Below are 13,941 nucleotides of genomic sequence, written 5' to 3'. Positions count from 1 at the left end.
CTCAAGTCTCTGGAGTGGGGGCTTGAACCCCCAACCTTTTGACTCAGAGGCGAGAGTGACGGGCTGACACCCTCATAAAGGAAGGACACAGCTGGGCGTGTCTGTTTGCACTTTACTTTAGATCTAAGATGAAAGACGTTCCAGTCAGATACTGGAACTGATACTGAGTAAGATACTTCACGGGCTTTTGTACATACAACAGCATAGGTTTCAACTTCGTGCATTTCTGCCCGACAGGAGCTGTCAGTGAAGAGCGAGCGCATCACCATCTTGGAGCAGGAGAAGGCGTCGCTGATCAAACAACTGATGGAGGCCCGAGAACAAGGCCACCCAGAGTTCAGCTGCAAGGACTCCACCTTCATCTAGCCTCCCACTGTCAGTCACTGCCCTTTTCCTTCGGGAAGAAGAGAGGCTGCATGAAGACTTCCCACTGTTCCAGACAGGATCACTCGACTGTGACCCTTGTTCCGAATAATTCCCGATCACAAAATGACAATTCTTCGGCATTCGATGGTTCTGGAAATCTTTTTTTTTTGGACAAAAGTTTGCTCAACTCTACCCACTTGGAATTGGGGGGTTGGGGAAAATGAGCTAAACTCTGGGACCATTAGCAAGTGAGGGGGGGGGGGGTGGGGATCTAACCTTAGCAATATTCCTCTTTTAGAGAGATCTAACGAAGAATGGACCATTGATGTTACCTCTCAACTTTGACCTTGGAAAGGTCACACCAGGTCCAGCTTATATAGCAATAACCCTGCCTGTCTGATCAGCACTGCAAACTATTTATTCTGTAATTTATATAAATTATTGACAATGTTAAACTTACGCAGGCGTCCGACCTTTTTGACTCCAGGGGAATCCCCATTCCACAGGGATATGACAGGTGGGTTTCCCTGTCAGGGAGGAGACCACTCTGAATTCGGGGAGGAGTTGGCCTACATAAGCTGCTCTCACAACAAAACGACCAATAACGAAAATTAATTTAAGTTATTGTCCTGGAGTCTCCAGGAATTGAAGGTTAATCTCCAGTACACTGCTGGGGGGCAAAACACCCAGGAGATAAATCACAGGGGGCATTAAACAAACTTGTGTGTTTCTTTCAATTTCTTTGAACACTTCTGTTTATTGGTTCTAAAAATATTCGAGATGAGAGGGAACAAAGGCTGTTTGACTGACAGTCAAGAATCATTCCATCGGGTAACAAAGAGTCTGCTCGCTTTCCGATCGGCCGTGGGAGGGCGGGGCCCTGTGAGGATGGACATGTCGGGCGACCAATGGCGGTAGGATGGGGGCGGCGCAGTTGGAGGAAGTCATGTGATGAAACCTCCAGGAATACGTCCAGCCAGAGTTGGTGACCCTATCCCGCAATGCTCACCGGCCAGTGAGCTGGCAGATGATGCAGTGCTGGGGCAAGGGCTTCAGCCTAAAACACAGGCAAGCAGCAGGCCCACATGTCATGGGAAAACCCACTGCCAGGGCGAGGCGGCGGATAGGGAACTTTGCTTGTTCTCCCTCTCAGGGGTGGGATGGACCTAACAGCTCGGTCTGAGGTCTGCAAGGTCAGTGAAGCATCACTCGGTGTAATAACCAACAGAGTCACCGATGCCACTGATGTTATTTGATAACCAGTTCACTGAACAACGAGCTCAATAACTGAGGCCAAGTTCATTCATCAGGACCCAACAAAGTTGTTGCCAAGTTCCCTCACCCTCTGGGGCAGTGGGTCAGACACTGTCCTTTCCCCCTCTGGGACTGGGTGATGCAGTGGGTCAGACACTGTCCTTTCCCCCTCTGGGACTGGGTGGTACAGTGGGTCAGACACTGTCCTTTCCCCCTCTGGGACTGGGTGGTACAGTGGGTCAGACACTGTCCTTTCCCCCTCTGGGACTGGGTGGTGCAGTCGGTCAGACACTGTCCTTTCCCCCTCTGGGACTGGGTGGTACAGTGGGTCAGACACTGTCCTTTCCCCCTCTGGGACTGGGTGGTGCAGTGGGTCAGACACTGTCCTTTCCGCCCTCTGGGACGGGGTGGTGCAGTGGGTCAGACACTGTCCTTTCCCCCTCTGGGACTGGGTGGTACAGTGGGTCAGACACTGTCCTTTCCCCCCTCTGGGACTGGGTGGTGCAGTGGGTCAGACACTGTCCTTTCCCCCCTCTGGGACTGGGTGGTACAGTGGGTCAGACACTGTCCTTTCCACCTCTGGGACTGGGTGGCGCAGTGGGTCAGACACTGTCCTTTCCCCCTCTGGGACCGGGAAGCGCAGTGGGTCAGACACTGTCCTTTCCCCCTCTGGGACTGGGTGGTACAGTGGGTCAGACACTGTCCTTTCCCCCTCTGGGACTGGGTGGTGCAGCGGGTCAGACACTGTCCTTTTCCCCTCTGGGACTGGGTGGTGCAGTGGGTCAGACACTGTCCTTTCCCCCTCTGGGACTGGGTGGTGCAGCGGGTCAGACACTGTCCTTTCCGCCTCTGGGAATATGCATAGCAATCAGTGCTGACAGGAAATTAGGAAAAAAAATTGGATGCATTTTGTTTAATAACAAAATGGAGACAATTGGAGGTAGAATTACTCGGACTTGCTCTCTCGCTTCTCCTAGTGGCTGGATGCAAACAGCACCAGGAAGGTCGGTGAGCAGGATTCTCCAGCCCATCCTCCTGAGTGGAGGTGCTGTGTGGGGCACAGAGGCTGCTCGAAGAGAGAGAGAGAGAGAGAAAATTACTTTATGGTGTTTGTCGATCAGATTATTTTGAGCGTTTTTTTTTAAACTTTGGGAAAATGCTTTCCTTTTTACTTAATCACACGGCATAAAATCTATCCACACTTTGGCCCAAAGAGTGGGGTCAGAGAGTACGTGAAACAGTGCACAACACAACAAGAGCCAACACCTGTAGGGAAAAAAAAAGAACATAATGGAAACCCGGCAGCCAATTTGCGCACAGCAAGATCCCACAATGTGATAATGACCAGATGCGACTGCAATGTGATAATGACCAGATTACCTCTTCTTTTTAAAAAGTGATGCAGGTTTGAGGGATAAATATTGGCCCAGGACACCAGGGGAGAACTCCCCTGCTCTTCTTCGAAATAGCGGCCCTGGGAATCTTTTACCTTCGCCCGAGAGGAGGCAGATGGGGATCTCGGCTTGACGTCTCATCCGAAAGACGGCACCTCCAACTGTGCAGCTGAGAAAGCTGCGGAGAAAACTGGCCGGGGACATTTTAATTTTCTGCTCTCCGAATTCGGTTAATAAAGGGTTAAATGTTTGGGCTGCAGGGCGGAGTCGGAGGGGAGCTGCTGTCAGCAAAATTGATTGTTTGAAAATGGGAAAAGCATGCCGTTTGCCCTCTGGCTAAGCCGGCGCCTGGGCTTAACTCTCCGACAGGTGGGGCAGCCTCTGCTTTCAATCCCCCCTGCCGGAGCGCAAGAGTCGAGGGGGCTGGTGATTTAGTGGCAGGGGAGCGGCAGCAGGCAGCTCCTCTCTCCGTCGTCCTGCCTCGATGCTCTGGAGTTAGCTCGAGCCTGCCAAGAGCTGGGTCCTGCTTTCTCTTTGCTGTGTCGGGTGTGTGTGTGTGTGTGTGTGCACTGCGCACACAGAGATTGCATGCAGCCGCCACATTTCTGCCTCCCTTCCCTCTGTCGGATAGGGTGACGGAGTGTCTGGGGGGCCCGGGAGCGTCCCTCTCCCCACCCCACACACAACTTCCCCCTCCCTCCCCATGCCTGTGGGACCCCCCTACACCCTCCTCATCATCCCTCTGCACAGCAGGCTGGAGGCAACCAGTTTCTTCCTGTGGGTGAGTTCTTTTTTTAAAATTTTGTCTCCCTCCCTTTTTGCGTTCAGCTTCGTAGTCGGGACAAGAAGAAAGTCATCTCAGTCCTCTTTTGGTAAGCTGTGCATTGCCCCTCCTCCCACCAGCCAGGAGTTCAGTGTTCCTTAAAGGGGCAGCGCCTTCCTGTTGAAGGGAACAGTTCAGGGACTCGCGGTAGTTTTCAAACCTAGCTGTGTTAACTTAATTGCTCCACCATTGGCAGCCGTGTCTTCAGCTGCCTGGGCCCTAAGCTCTGGAATTCCCTCCCGAAATCTCTCCACCCCTCTCTCCTCCGTTAAGTAACTCCTTAAAACCTGCCTCTTTGACCAAGCTTTTAGTCACCTGTCCTTATGTGGCACAGTGTCAAATTTGGTTTGATATTCGCTCCTGTGAAGCGCCTTGAGGACGTTTTCCTACGTTAAAGGCGCTATATAAATGCAAGTTGTTGTTGTTGAGTTCGCTCCCCCCCAAAACTCAATGCATTACCTGGCGTGGTACTGAAACAGACAAAGAAAGAAAGGAGAAAAAAAAAAGAACGATACAGCACATAAAGAGGCCATTCGGCCCATCGTGCCTGTCCCGGCTCTTTGAAAGAGTGACCCAATTAAAGAAAGACTGACTTGCATTTATATAGCGTCTTTCACAACCTCAGGACATCGTAAAGCGCTTTACAGCCAATGAGGTACTTTTTGAAGAGTAGTCACTGTTGTAATGTAGGAAACACGGCAGCCAATTTGTGCACAGCAAGATCCCACAAGCAGCAACGAGATAAATGACAAGATAACCTGTTTTAGTGATGTTGGTTGAGGGATAAATATTGGCCGGGAAACTGGGGAGAACCTCCCCTGCTCCTCTTCTTCGAATTAAGTGGTGGTACAGCGATTGTTTATCAAGCAGACTCTCCTACGTTCTGATATAATTATATGACATAAGTTGTAAATCACCCTTTAGAGAGCACCGTGATATCAAGACCCCCCTCTTTAAAAGGGACCCCGATATTGAGAAAAAGGGGAAGTAATCTTAAGACTGGAGCTGGGCCATTCAGGAGTGAAATCAGGAAGCACTTCTTCACAAAAAGGATAGTAGAAATCCTGAATTATCTCCCCCCCCCAAAAAAAAGCTGTTAATTGAAGTTTTCAAGACTGAGATCGATAGATTTTTGTTGGGTAAGGGTACCAAGGGATATGGAGCAAAGGCGGGTAAATGGAGTTGAATTGCGGAGCAGGCCCGAGGGGCTGAATGGCCTCCTCCAGTTCCTCTGTTCCAAATTGAGGCCCACTCCTTCCAGGCTGTTTACACAGTCTCACTAAACACTCGTCTGTATTAGTAAAGCCCAGGCTCCCCAACAATAACTACTGTCAGTCTGAAATTCAACTGGGCTTTGCTTGCTTGTTGACCCATTGAACAAGGGGCGGAAGGACTCTCCAGTGACTGCACTCCTTTCAATGAGATCCTTTGTAATAAACAGCCTTAGCGTAAGAAAGGCATTCCAAAACCCAAAAAAAAAAAGCAGGCACTAAAAATAGACGACTGACAAAAGCCCTGGAACTGCAATGAGAGAAAAAACACTTCAAACTGCAAAAGGAATGCATGTGTAGAAGTATTTTAAAAGGCTCTTTCTTTAGTTGTATAGGGTATAACTAAAGCCTCCACCTGTCCAGTATTAGACCCTGTGGTTTTAGTGCCCTGCCCGGAAGTGTCTAAAATGTAAACCGGACAGCATTATTACCTCTGGTTCCGCACTGGATGGTGCGCTCACAATTTTAACACAGGCAGTAAAAATGCTTTTTTTCTAATGGCGTGCAATGGGATTTTATGCCAATGCGTTAACCAGAACACCACAGGGGTAATTTTAACAACAACTTGCATTTATATAGCGCCTTTAACATCCCCACGGCGCTTCGCAGGAGCGATTGTCAAACTAAATTTGACGCCGAGCCACATAAGGACATATTAAGACAGGTGAACATAAGAAATAGGAGCAGGAGTAGGCCATCCGGCCCCTTGAGCCTGCTCCGCCATTCAATAAGGTCATGGCTGATCTTCTACCTCAACGCCATTTTCCTGCATATCCCTTGATACCTTTAATATCTAGAAATCTATCGCTCTCTGCTTTGAATGTACTCAATGACTGAGCCTCCACAGCCCTCTGGGGTAGAGAATTCCAAAGATTCACCACCCTCAGTGAAGAAATTTCTCCTCATCTTAGTCCTAAATGGCCGACCCCTTATTCTGAGACTGTGACCCCTGGTTCTAGACTCTCCAGCCAGGAGAAACGTCCTCCCTGCATCTACCCTGTCGAGCCCTGTAAGAATTTTGTATGTTTCTATGAGATCACCTCTCTAAACTCTAAGAGAATACCGGCCTGGTCTACTCAATCTCTCCTCACACGACAATCCCGCAATTCCAGGAATCAGGCTGGTGAACCTTCGTTGCACTTCCTTTATGGCAGGAGCGACTTAAAGGGGGAGAGAGAGGCGGAGAGGTTTAGGGAGGGAATTCCAGAGCTTAGGGCTCAGGCAGCCGAAGGCACGGCCGCCAATGGTGCAGCGACGGAAGTGGGCGGTGGTGTAAAATGTGTGATATGGAATTGGCCGCCCATCAAACCTCACAGGCCTGATTCTCCTTTCCATTGAAGACAGCGGTAGAGAATATCGGGCGGAGCTTATAACAGGCGGCTAATCCAATATCACCCATTTTAATCTTATCGCCCAAAGTTAGAATTACTTCTTCTCCTCTTCCCTTACACCCCACACACACGCTAAACTTGCCGCTGAAATTCTTGGAGTGACCTTATGGGGACGGTTCGGAGCAGTACAATTGGCCCACTACAGGTGTCCCTGACCCCCACAAATATTTTGGGGTGGGCGCCCGGACTCTTTTGGGGCAAATCAGGGGAGGCTTGCCTGACCGGGGTGGGGGGACGGGAGAGAGGGGGAAGGAATTTCTCTGCGGCACATAGTCAGTGGGGTCCGTGGCGATTTTAATTGCCGCTGGCTCCTTCCTCCGGCTGTTTCAGCAATGCAAAGGATCGCTCAGCGCCAGAGACCCACAGGCATCTCAGCGTTGCTAAGGGCCGTAAACAAGGTGAGGGGGAGGAGGCAGGGCAGTCGGGGGAAAATATGTATAATGGTTACATGAGTGAGATTATGTCACATTGCGTATAAGCGACGGGGACTGCAACAAGCAGGGTCATTCCTACCCTGACGTGGATGATCCACGAGAGTGAGTAAGCGGACAATTTGACTGGCCGTGTCTTTCAGCTGAAGCAGATGAAGGAGCTGGAACAGCAGCGCGATGCCCTTTCGCACGGGCTGGAGATGGTTGACCGGGCACGGGACTGGTACCACCAGGAGATCCAGGGGGTGCACCAGAGGCAGAGACGCAGCGGCAAGGGTTTGGGAGAGAGCGTGAGTAGGGAATGGAAACGTTAAAGTTTGCTTTTGCTTGGGAGGATGAAAGCCGAGGGAAGGGAGGCTGCCTAGTTAGGAGGAGAGACTTGCGATGTCGGGGACTAGTTCCACTGGAGCAGAGGAGATTTAATAGAGGTTTTTATTTAAATTATGAACGGCTTTGATGAAGCGAATAGGGATACAGGGGGCAATTTTAACCTAACCCGCCCGTCAGGAAAGTGATGGGATTGGGTACCCCGCCCCGAGTTTACTCTCTATTGAAGTCAACGGAGTATAATATTGGCCGGGATATAAAGCCAGAGTCGCACCCTATCCCGTGGGATTCCTGGGCGTAATTGTCAGGTTAAAATTACCCCCAGACTATTTCCTCTGGAGTCAGTGACAAGGGGTCCTTAATTTAAAATAGTCACTAAGCGAGTGAGCTGGGAGGTTAGGAGAATTGTCCTCACACAGCTGGAGCATGGAATGCTTTGCCACAGGGGGCGGAGTGGTGGGAGCAGAGACCATTACGACATTTAGAGGAAAACTTGATAAATATTTGGAGCAGAGCAAGAAAACATGACTATGGGGAGAGCACGGGGCAGCGAGATGAGTTTTGGATCCGTCTAGCAAAGAGCTGGTGCAGACAGGATGGGCCGAATGGCGTCCTCCTGGGCAGTAAACCTCTACGGTTCTATAGGAGTTGGCCTTGGTGACTGGAATTTGGAGTTCAAGGGTTTTTTTTTAATGATCTGAAAATCACAGGCCCGTGGTGAGGAATGCGTTCACAGGAGGACCAAAGCAGAAAATAAGGACCGTTCTCTTGGATCCTAAATTAATAAGCTCTTGGGTGAGGTGTTGGGAGGGATTCCAGCATCAGCACCTTCAGAAGAGGAGGAGAGAGAGAACTGGGAGTTGGGGTTATTGAAAGTTAAAACCTGTATATTAACTCTCATTTTTATCTGTAACTTTTTTGTCCCCCCTTCTCTTAGGATCATGCTTCCAAGTCGCTCCCGAACCGTGCTTCGCTCCTTCTGGATAAGATCCAGGAAGTCAACTACTGCCTCTGTGACTTCATTTCCTGTGCGGAGAGGGTCAGTTCCCCGCCATTGGCTCTGCTATTCCTGCTTGATGAAAGAAAGACCTGAATCGATACAGCATCCTTCACAACCTCAGGGCGTTCCAAAGCGCTTTACAGCCAACGAAGTACTTTTTGAAGTGTGGTCACTGTTGTAACGTAGGAATCGCGGCAGCCAATTTGCGCACAGCAAGGTCCCACAAACGGCGACGTGATAATGACCAGATAATCTGTTTCAGTGTTGTTGGTTAAGGGAGAAATATTGACCAGGACACCGACAGTTCTTCTTCCAATAGTGCCTTGGGATCTTTTGCATCCACCTGAGAGGGCAATGAGATAAATATTGGCCTGGATACCCGGAAGAACTTCCCTGCTCTTCTTCAAAATAGTTCCGTGGGACCTTTTACGTCCACCTGAGAGGGCAGACGGGGCCTCGGTTTAATGTCTCTTCCAAAGGACGGCACCTCCGGCAGCGTAGTACTCTCTCAGTACTGCACTGGGAGCGTCGGCCTGGATTTTGTGCTCAAGTCTCTGGAGCAGGACTTGAACCCACCACCTTCTGACTCTGAGGAGAGAGTGCTACCCACTGAGCCAGGGCTGACACCTTGCTTACCTCATGGTTAGGATGCAATCAGGGAATACAGGTTCACTGTGAGACCCCCCCCGCCCCAGAGCGATGGAATGAGGATTTGTGCCCGGAAACTGGCGCACCGCTGGGCTGCCAGGCAACTGTGCGGAGACTCGAAGAGGAGAGCGGAGAGCTGCCATGCATCTGTTTGTGTTAATCCCCTCGGCTGCGTCCAGGTGGCCTCCAGTATTAACTTGATCCAACAGTCTAATCTGCTTCTGCTGTTCAGAAAAGATTAAAAATAATGTCTGACAGTGCCAGCCATTATATTATGTATAAACCACTCCTTATATTATTAATGAGCACAAAATCCAGGCTGACACTCCCAGCGCACTACGGAGGGAGTGCTGCACTGTCAGAGATGCCGTCTTTCGGATGAGACGTTAAACCGATGCCCCGTCTGCTCTCAGCTGGATGTAAAAGATCCCATGGCACTATTTTGAAAAAGAGCAGGGGAGTTGTCCCCGGTGTCCTGGACAATATTTATCCCTCAACTAACATCACTAAAACACATTATCTGATCATTTATCACATTGCTGTTTGTGGGATCTTGCTGTGTGCAAATTGGCTGCCGCGTTTCCTACATTACAACAGTGACTACACTTCGAAAGTACTTAATTGGCTGTAAAGAGTTTTGGGACATCCGGCGGTCATGAAAGGCGATATATTTCTTTATTTTTCTTTAATTAATCACGTTGGCCCAAGTTACTAGACTGTACCAGAAACCAATTGATTCACTTTCAAGTAGTCTACAGATTAAAACCCCAATTTTCTTGCCAGTGAGAAATGATTGGGGGAAATGAGAAATATTCTTGTCTGTTTCCTCCATCACAACTAAGGTCCTAATCCTAGGCCGAGCCCGGCCTCATTCTTAAATCAATTGGTCTTGCGTTCAGTTAGTTATAGGGATGTAGGAACAGGCGTAGATATTTAGCCCCTCGCGCCATTCAATGAGATCATGGCTGATCTGTGACCTAACTCCATATACCTGCCTTAGCCCCATATCCCTTAATACCTTTGGTTAACAAAAATCTATCTCAGATTTAAAATTAACAATTGAGCTAGCATCAACGGCCGTTGGCAGAAGAGTTCCAAACTTCTACCACCCTTTGCGTGTAGAAGTGTTTCCTGACTTCACTCCTGGAAGTCCTGGCTCTAACTTTTAGGCTAGCCCTAGTCCTAGACTTCACAACCAGTGGAAATAGGGTAAATAGAGAAAAACTATCAGTTCCCCTTAACATCTTGAAAACGTCGATCAAATCACCCCGTAATCTTCTGAATCCCAGGGAATACAACCCTAGTTTGTGTAGTCTCTCCTCCTAATTTAACCCTTGGAATTCAGGTATCATTCTAGTAAATCTACTCCCTCTAAGGCCAATATATCCTTCCTTATCATGAGAGAGGGGAAAAATGTTTAAATAACACGTTAAGTGAATTAAAAATGTACATTAAAAACCTGAATAGTCACTGCTTGTTCCAGATGTTACGGCCCCACCAACGCCTTGAGACGTCTGACGCTCAACTTCTGTCAAGAGGGAAGGACGGAAGGTACCAGCAACAGAGCATGGACTTGTTAAAACGACAAAATCATTTGCTGACCAAGGTACAAAATGTCCGCCGAATATTCGACATTAATAACACCAAAGAAACGATTAACATTAGGGACACGGGCAATGGGTAATGGGTCAGATGGGAGCAGTCAGGTGCCAAACAGCACTTTTCTCTGAGGAGCTGGTTCGGGTACACAGTAGACACGTTCCCAAGAGGGGGAAAGGAAGGGCATCCAAAGCCAAAGCTGACTAAAGATATAGAGATTAAAATGAAACAGAAAAAGTAGACTTATGATAAATGTCGGGTTCATAATTCAACGGAGAACCAAGCTGAATACAAAAAGTACTGGGGAGAACTGTAAAGGAAATAAGAGGGCCACTAGAATGCCCTGCCTGAAAGGGCGGTGGAAGCAGATTCAATAGTAACTTTCAAAAGGGGAATTGGATAAATACTTGAAAAGGAGCAATTTGCAGGGTTTATGGGGAAAGAGTGGAAGGAGTGGGACTAATCGGATAGCCCTTTCAAAGAGGCACGAGGGGCTGAATGGCCTCCTGATTCCATGTCCACTGCTGGCATATGCAGCTGTGCAAAGTATCACAATTTCGAGGGTGGACCAGAGGGTCTTTTCCTGTCCGTCACTGTTCGTACGTTTACATCTAAACCTGCTCGTCCGGTTACGTCTTGATAGGGACAGACAACTGGGCTACGAGAAGCTCACTCCGTTTCTGTTCGACAGGAGGTGTCGAAGAAGAGCCAGCGGATCACACAGCTGGAGCAGGAGAAGACGGTCCTCATCAAACAGCTGCTGGAGGCCCAGTTTCAAAGCCACGCGCAGTCCAGCTGGAACAGCTCCGTTTTTGTCTAGCCTGCTGGCGGCACCGATTAACGTTTCATTCGCTGCCGTGGAATCCCAGCCTTCCGAGCTTTCCGTGCCTCGTGCTGTAAATGTCTGGCCAGGATGTTAAACGTCGGGAGTTTATAAGTGAATAATAGAAAAGGGGGGGTGGGGGGAGAAATGATAGACAGCCCGGTGAGGGGGTCGGGGGGTTGGGGGGCGGTGTGGGTGAGCAGCAAAGCTGACCGACAACCACTCAGCCAAAATGGGACAATTCTCATCGATTTTGGAAGTGGCCAATTTTTGGTACTGTTGTCAGCCATGTTGATGACCGTGCACCAAAATAAATAACTAAAATGGCGCCTATTGATGGCGGGATAGTGGTACAGCGTGATGGAGGCGCCGACACGTCGCCACGGATTGGCGGAGTGTGGGGTGGCATCTGTGTCCTCCGCTCCCCACACCCCCCCTCTCTCTCCACCACCACTCTAGTCCGAGCCAAGCCACTGTGGGGCAAGGTGATGGGTAGAGGCTAGAGGGAAGGCAGGAGGATTTGGCTCTCTCCGGCCAACATTGGCGAGGGCATGGAAAGGAGGGTGGCTTGAGGTGGCGCCCGGTCCCTGGAGTAAACCAGGAGAACTGGGGGAGGAGATGGCCATTTCCCTGAAAGAATAAGAGGCAAAGACCCCCCTGCACCCCCCCCAACAGCCAAACAAATACAAACGACTCAAACACATCACCCTCTTGTGTCAGCTGTGGCTCAGTGGGTAGCACTCTCACCCCTGAGTCAATAGGTTGTGGGTTCAAGTCCCTCTCCAGAACCTTGAGCACAAAATCTAGGCTGACACTTCCGGTGCAGTACTGAGGGAGTGCTGCACTGTCGGAGGTGCCGTCCTTTGGATGAGACGTTAAACCGAGGCCCCGGGTAGACATAAGAGATCCCTGGCACTATTTTGAAGGTGTCCTGGCCAATATTTATCCCTCAACCAACATCACTAACACAGATTATCTGGTCATTATCACATTGCTGTTTGTGGGATCTTGCTGTGTGCAAATTGGCTGCTGTGTTTCCTACATTACAACAGTGACTACACTTTAAAAGTACTTCATTGGCTGTAAAGCGCTTTGGGATGTCTTGAGGCTGTGAAAAAACGCTATAGAAATGCAAGTCTTTTTTTTCCCCCAATTATCAAGATTTTAAAAAATCCAGATCACATAAAATTATCTAGTTCTGAATCCACTTCCTTGGGTCTGAAGGATTCCCGAGAAAATTATCTTTTTAAGCATCCCCCATTTCCCCCACCCGCTACAACAATAACAACCTGCATTTATATAGCGCCTTTAACGGATAAAACGTCCCAAAGCACTACACAGGAGCATAACTGGCCAAAAATTGACACCATGCCACATAAGAAAGTATTAGGACAGGTGACCAAAAGCTTGGTCAAAGAGGTAGGTTTTAAGGAGGGTCTTAAAGGAGGAGAGAGAGGCGGAGAGGTTTAGGGAGGGAATACCAGAGATTATGGCCTAGGCAGCTGAAGGCATGGCCGCCAACGGTGGGGCGAAGGAAGTCGGGGGATGCGCAAGAGGCAAGAATTGGAGGAGCGCAGAGTTCTCGGAGGGTTGTAGGGCTGGAGGAGCTTACAGAGATGGGGGGGGGGGGGGGGGGGGGGAGAGGGGAGAGGGGAAGGCCATGGATTTTGGCGATTTCACCACGATCCCTAAATGTTATTAAGGGAGACGTCTCGACACACAAGCTGATTGTGACATCATGAAGCCCTGCCCACTGACATCATAAATGGGGGTCATGGATTATCAGCAAGGTCACCATTCATGATGTCACTGAGTAGAACTCTATGACATCACAGCTGCACAAAATGGCCGCTCCCATGCTGTCTGTGGCCACCAGTTCCAGAGTTTAAAGTTACGAATGGACGAGTGACAGACATGGCTAAGTGATCAGATTATAGCGCCTTTCAAAAGATTTAGGGATACGGGGTGATTCTGGATACCTCCCCTTTAAAATACAGTGCTGCCTCACCTGTGCATATATATATCACTCTCTACTTTAAGATTGTTGCTTTAATAAAGATCCCTGTTTTTCTATGTGGACTGACTGTAGATTTCTTTCTTGGTGGTAATTTTAACCTAACGGGCCAGGTGGGAATCCCACGGGATCGGGCTGAACGCCGGATTTACGCCCCGGTCCGCTTTCGCTCTCAGTTGGCTTCAATGGAGAGTAAAATCGGGCAGGATTTTGAAAGCAGCGTCGCACCCGATCCCGTGGGATTCCCGCTCCGCGGGTTAGGTTAAAATTGACCCCCACCGTCTGAAGTTCGACAGGCTCGGGACAGCGTAATTCCCAAGGGTCACGTTGCCTCACCTGCCCCCGGTCAGAGTCCCGTTCCCGGGGCGTACGCGCACCCCGCTCGCGCCGCAGAGTTCCTCAGTCACGGTCCACACAGTGTCAACAGACCGCACTGGCCACAGTGTCCATCTCGGCTTCTTCACCTCAAAATCCGGAGACTTCATGCCTGGCTCCTGTGCACGCACAGAAACGCAGAACAGGAAAGGGGGAAAGACGAGCATCGTAAATCATCGGGGCAACCAGGAGAGCATCATCCCCTTTTGTCATCTAATCACTCCT

At 49.6% G+C, this 13,941-nt stretch overlaps 2 protein-coding genes across 2 annotated transcripts in view; both read left to right on the top strand.

Annotated features, from left to right (window-relative positions):
• Positions 1 to 825, top strand: part of LOC137304897 (suppressor APC domain-containing protein 2-like) — a 41,065-nt gene extending 40,240 nt beyond the window's left edge. The window contains exon 6 of the mRNA XM_067973689.1: positions 238 to 825. Coding sequence (XP_067829790.1) covers positions 238 to 366 — 129 coding nt within the window. The 3' untranslated portion in view covers positions 367 to 825. The remainder of the gene's footprint in view (positions 1 to 237) is intronic.
• A 2,466-nt stretch (positions 826 to 3,291) lies between these two features.
• Positions 3,292 to 11,482, top strand: LOC137304896 (suppressor APC domain-containing protein 2-like). The gene is made up of 5 exons (XM_067973688.1): positions 3,292 to 3,795; positions 7,074 to 7,220; positions 8,195 to 8,296; positions 10,389 to 10,511; positions 11,196 to 11,482. Exons 1-5 carry the CDS (start codon positions 3,718 to 3,720, stop codon positions 11,322 to 11,324), a joined length of 579 nt encoding a protein of 192 aa, XP_067829789.1. The 5' UTR covers positions 3,292 to 3,717; the 3' UTR covers positions 11,325 to 11,482.
• The last annotated feature ends 2,459 nt before the right edge of the window (positions 11,483 to 13,941 follow it).

This window comes from Heptranchias perlo, chromosome 39 (genome assembly GCF_035084215.1).
Source record: "Heptranchias perlo isolate sHepPer1 chromosome 39, sHepPer1.hap1, whole genome shotgun sequence".
Taxonomy (NCBI): domain Eukaryota; kingdom Metazoa; phylum Chordata; class Chondrichthyes; order Hexanchiformes; family Hexanchidae; genus Heptranchias; species Heptranchias perlo.
Note: the sequence above shows the minus strand (reverse complement) of the source record. Positions and strands in the feature narration are given on the sequence as shown.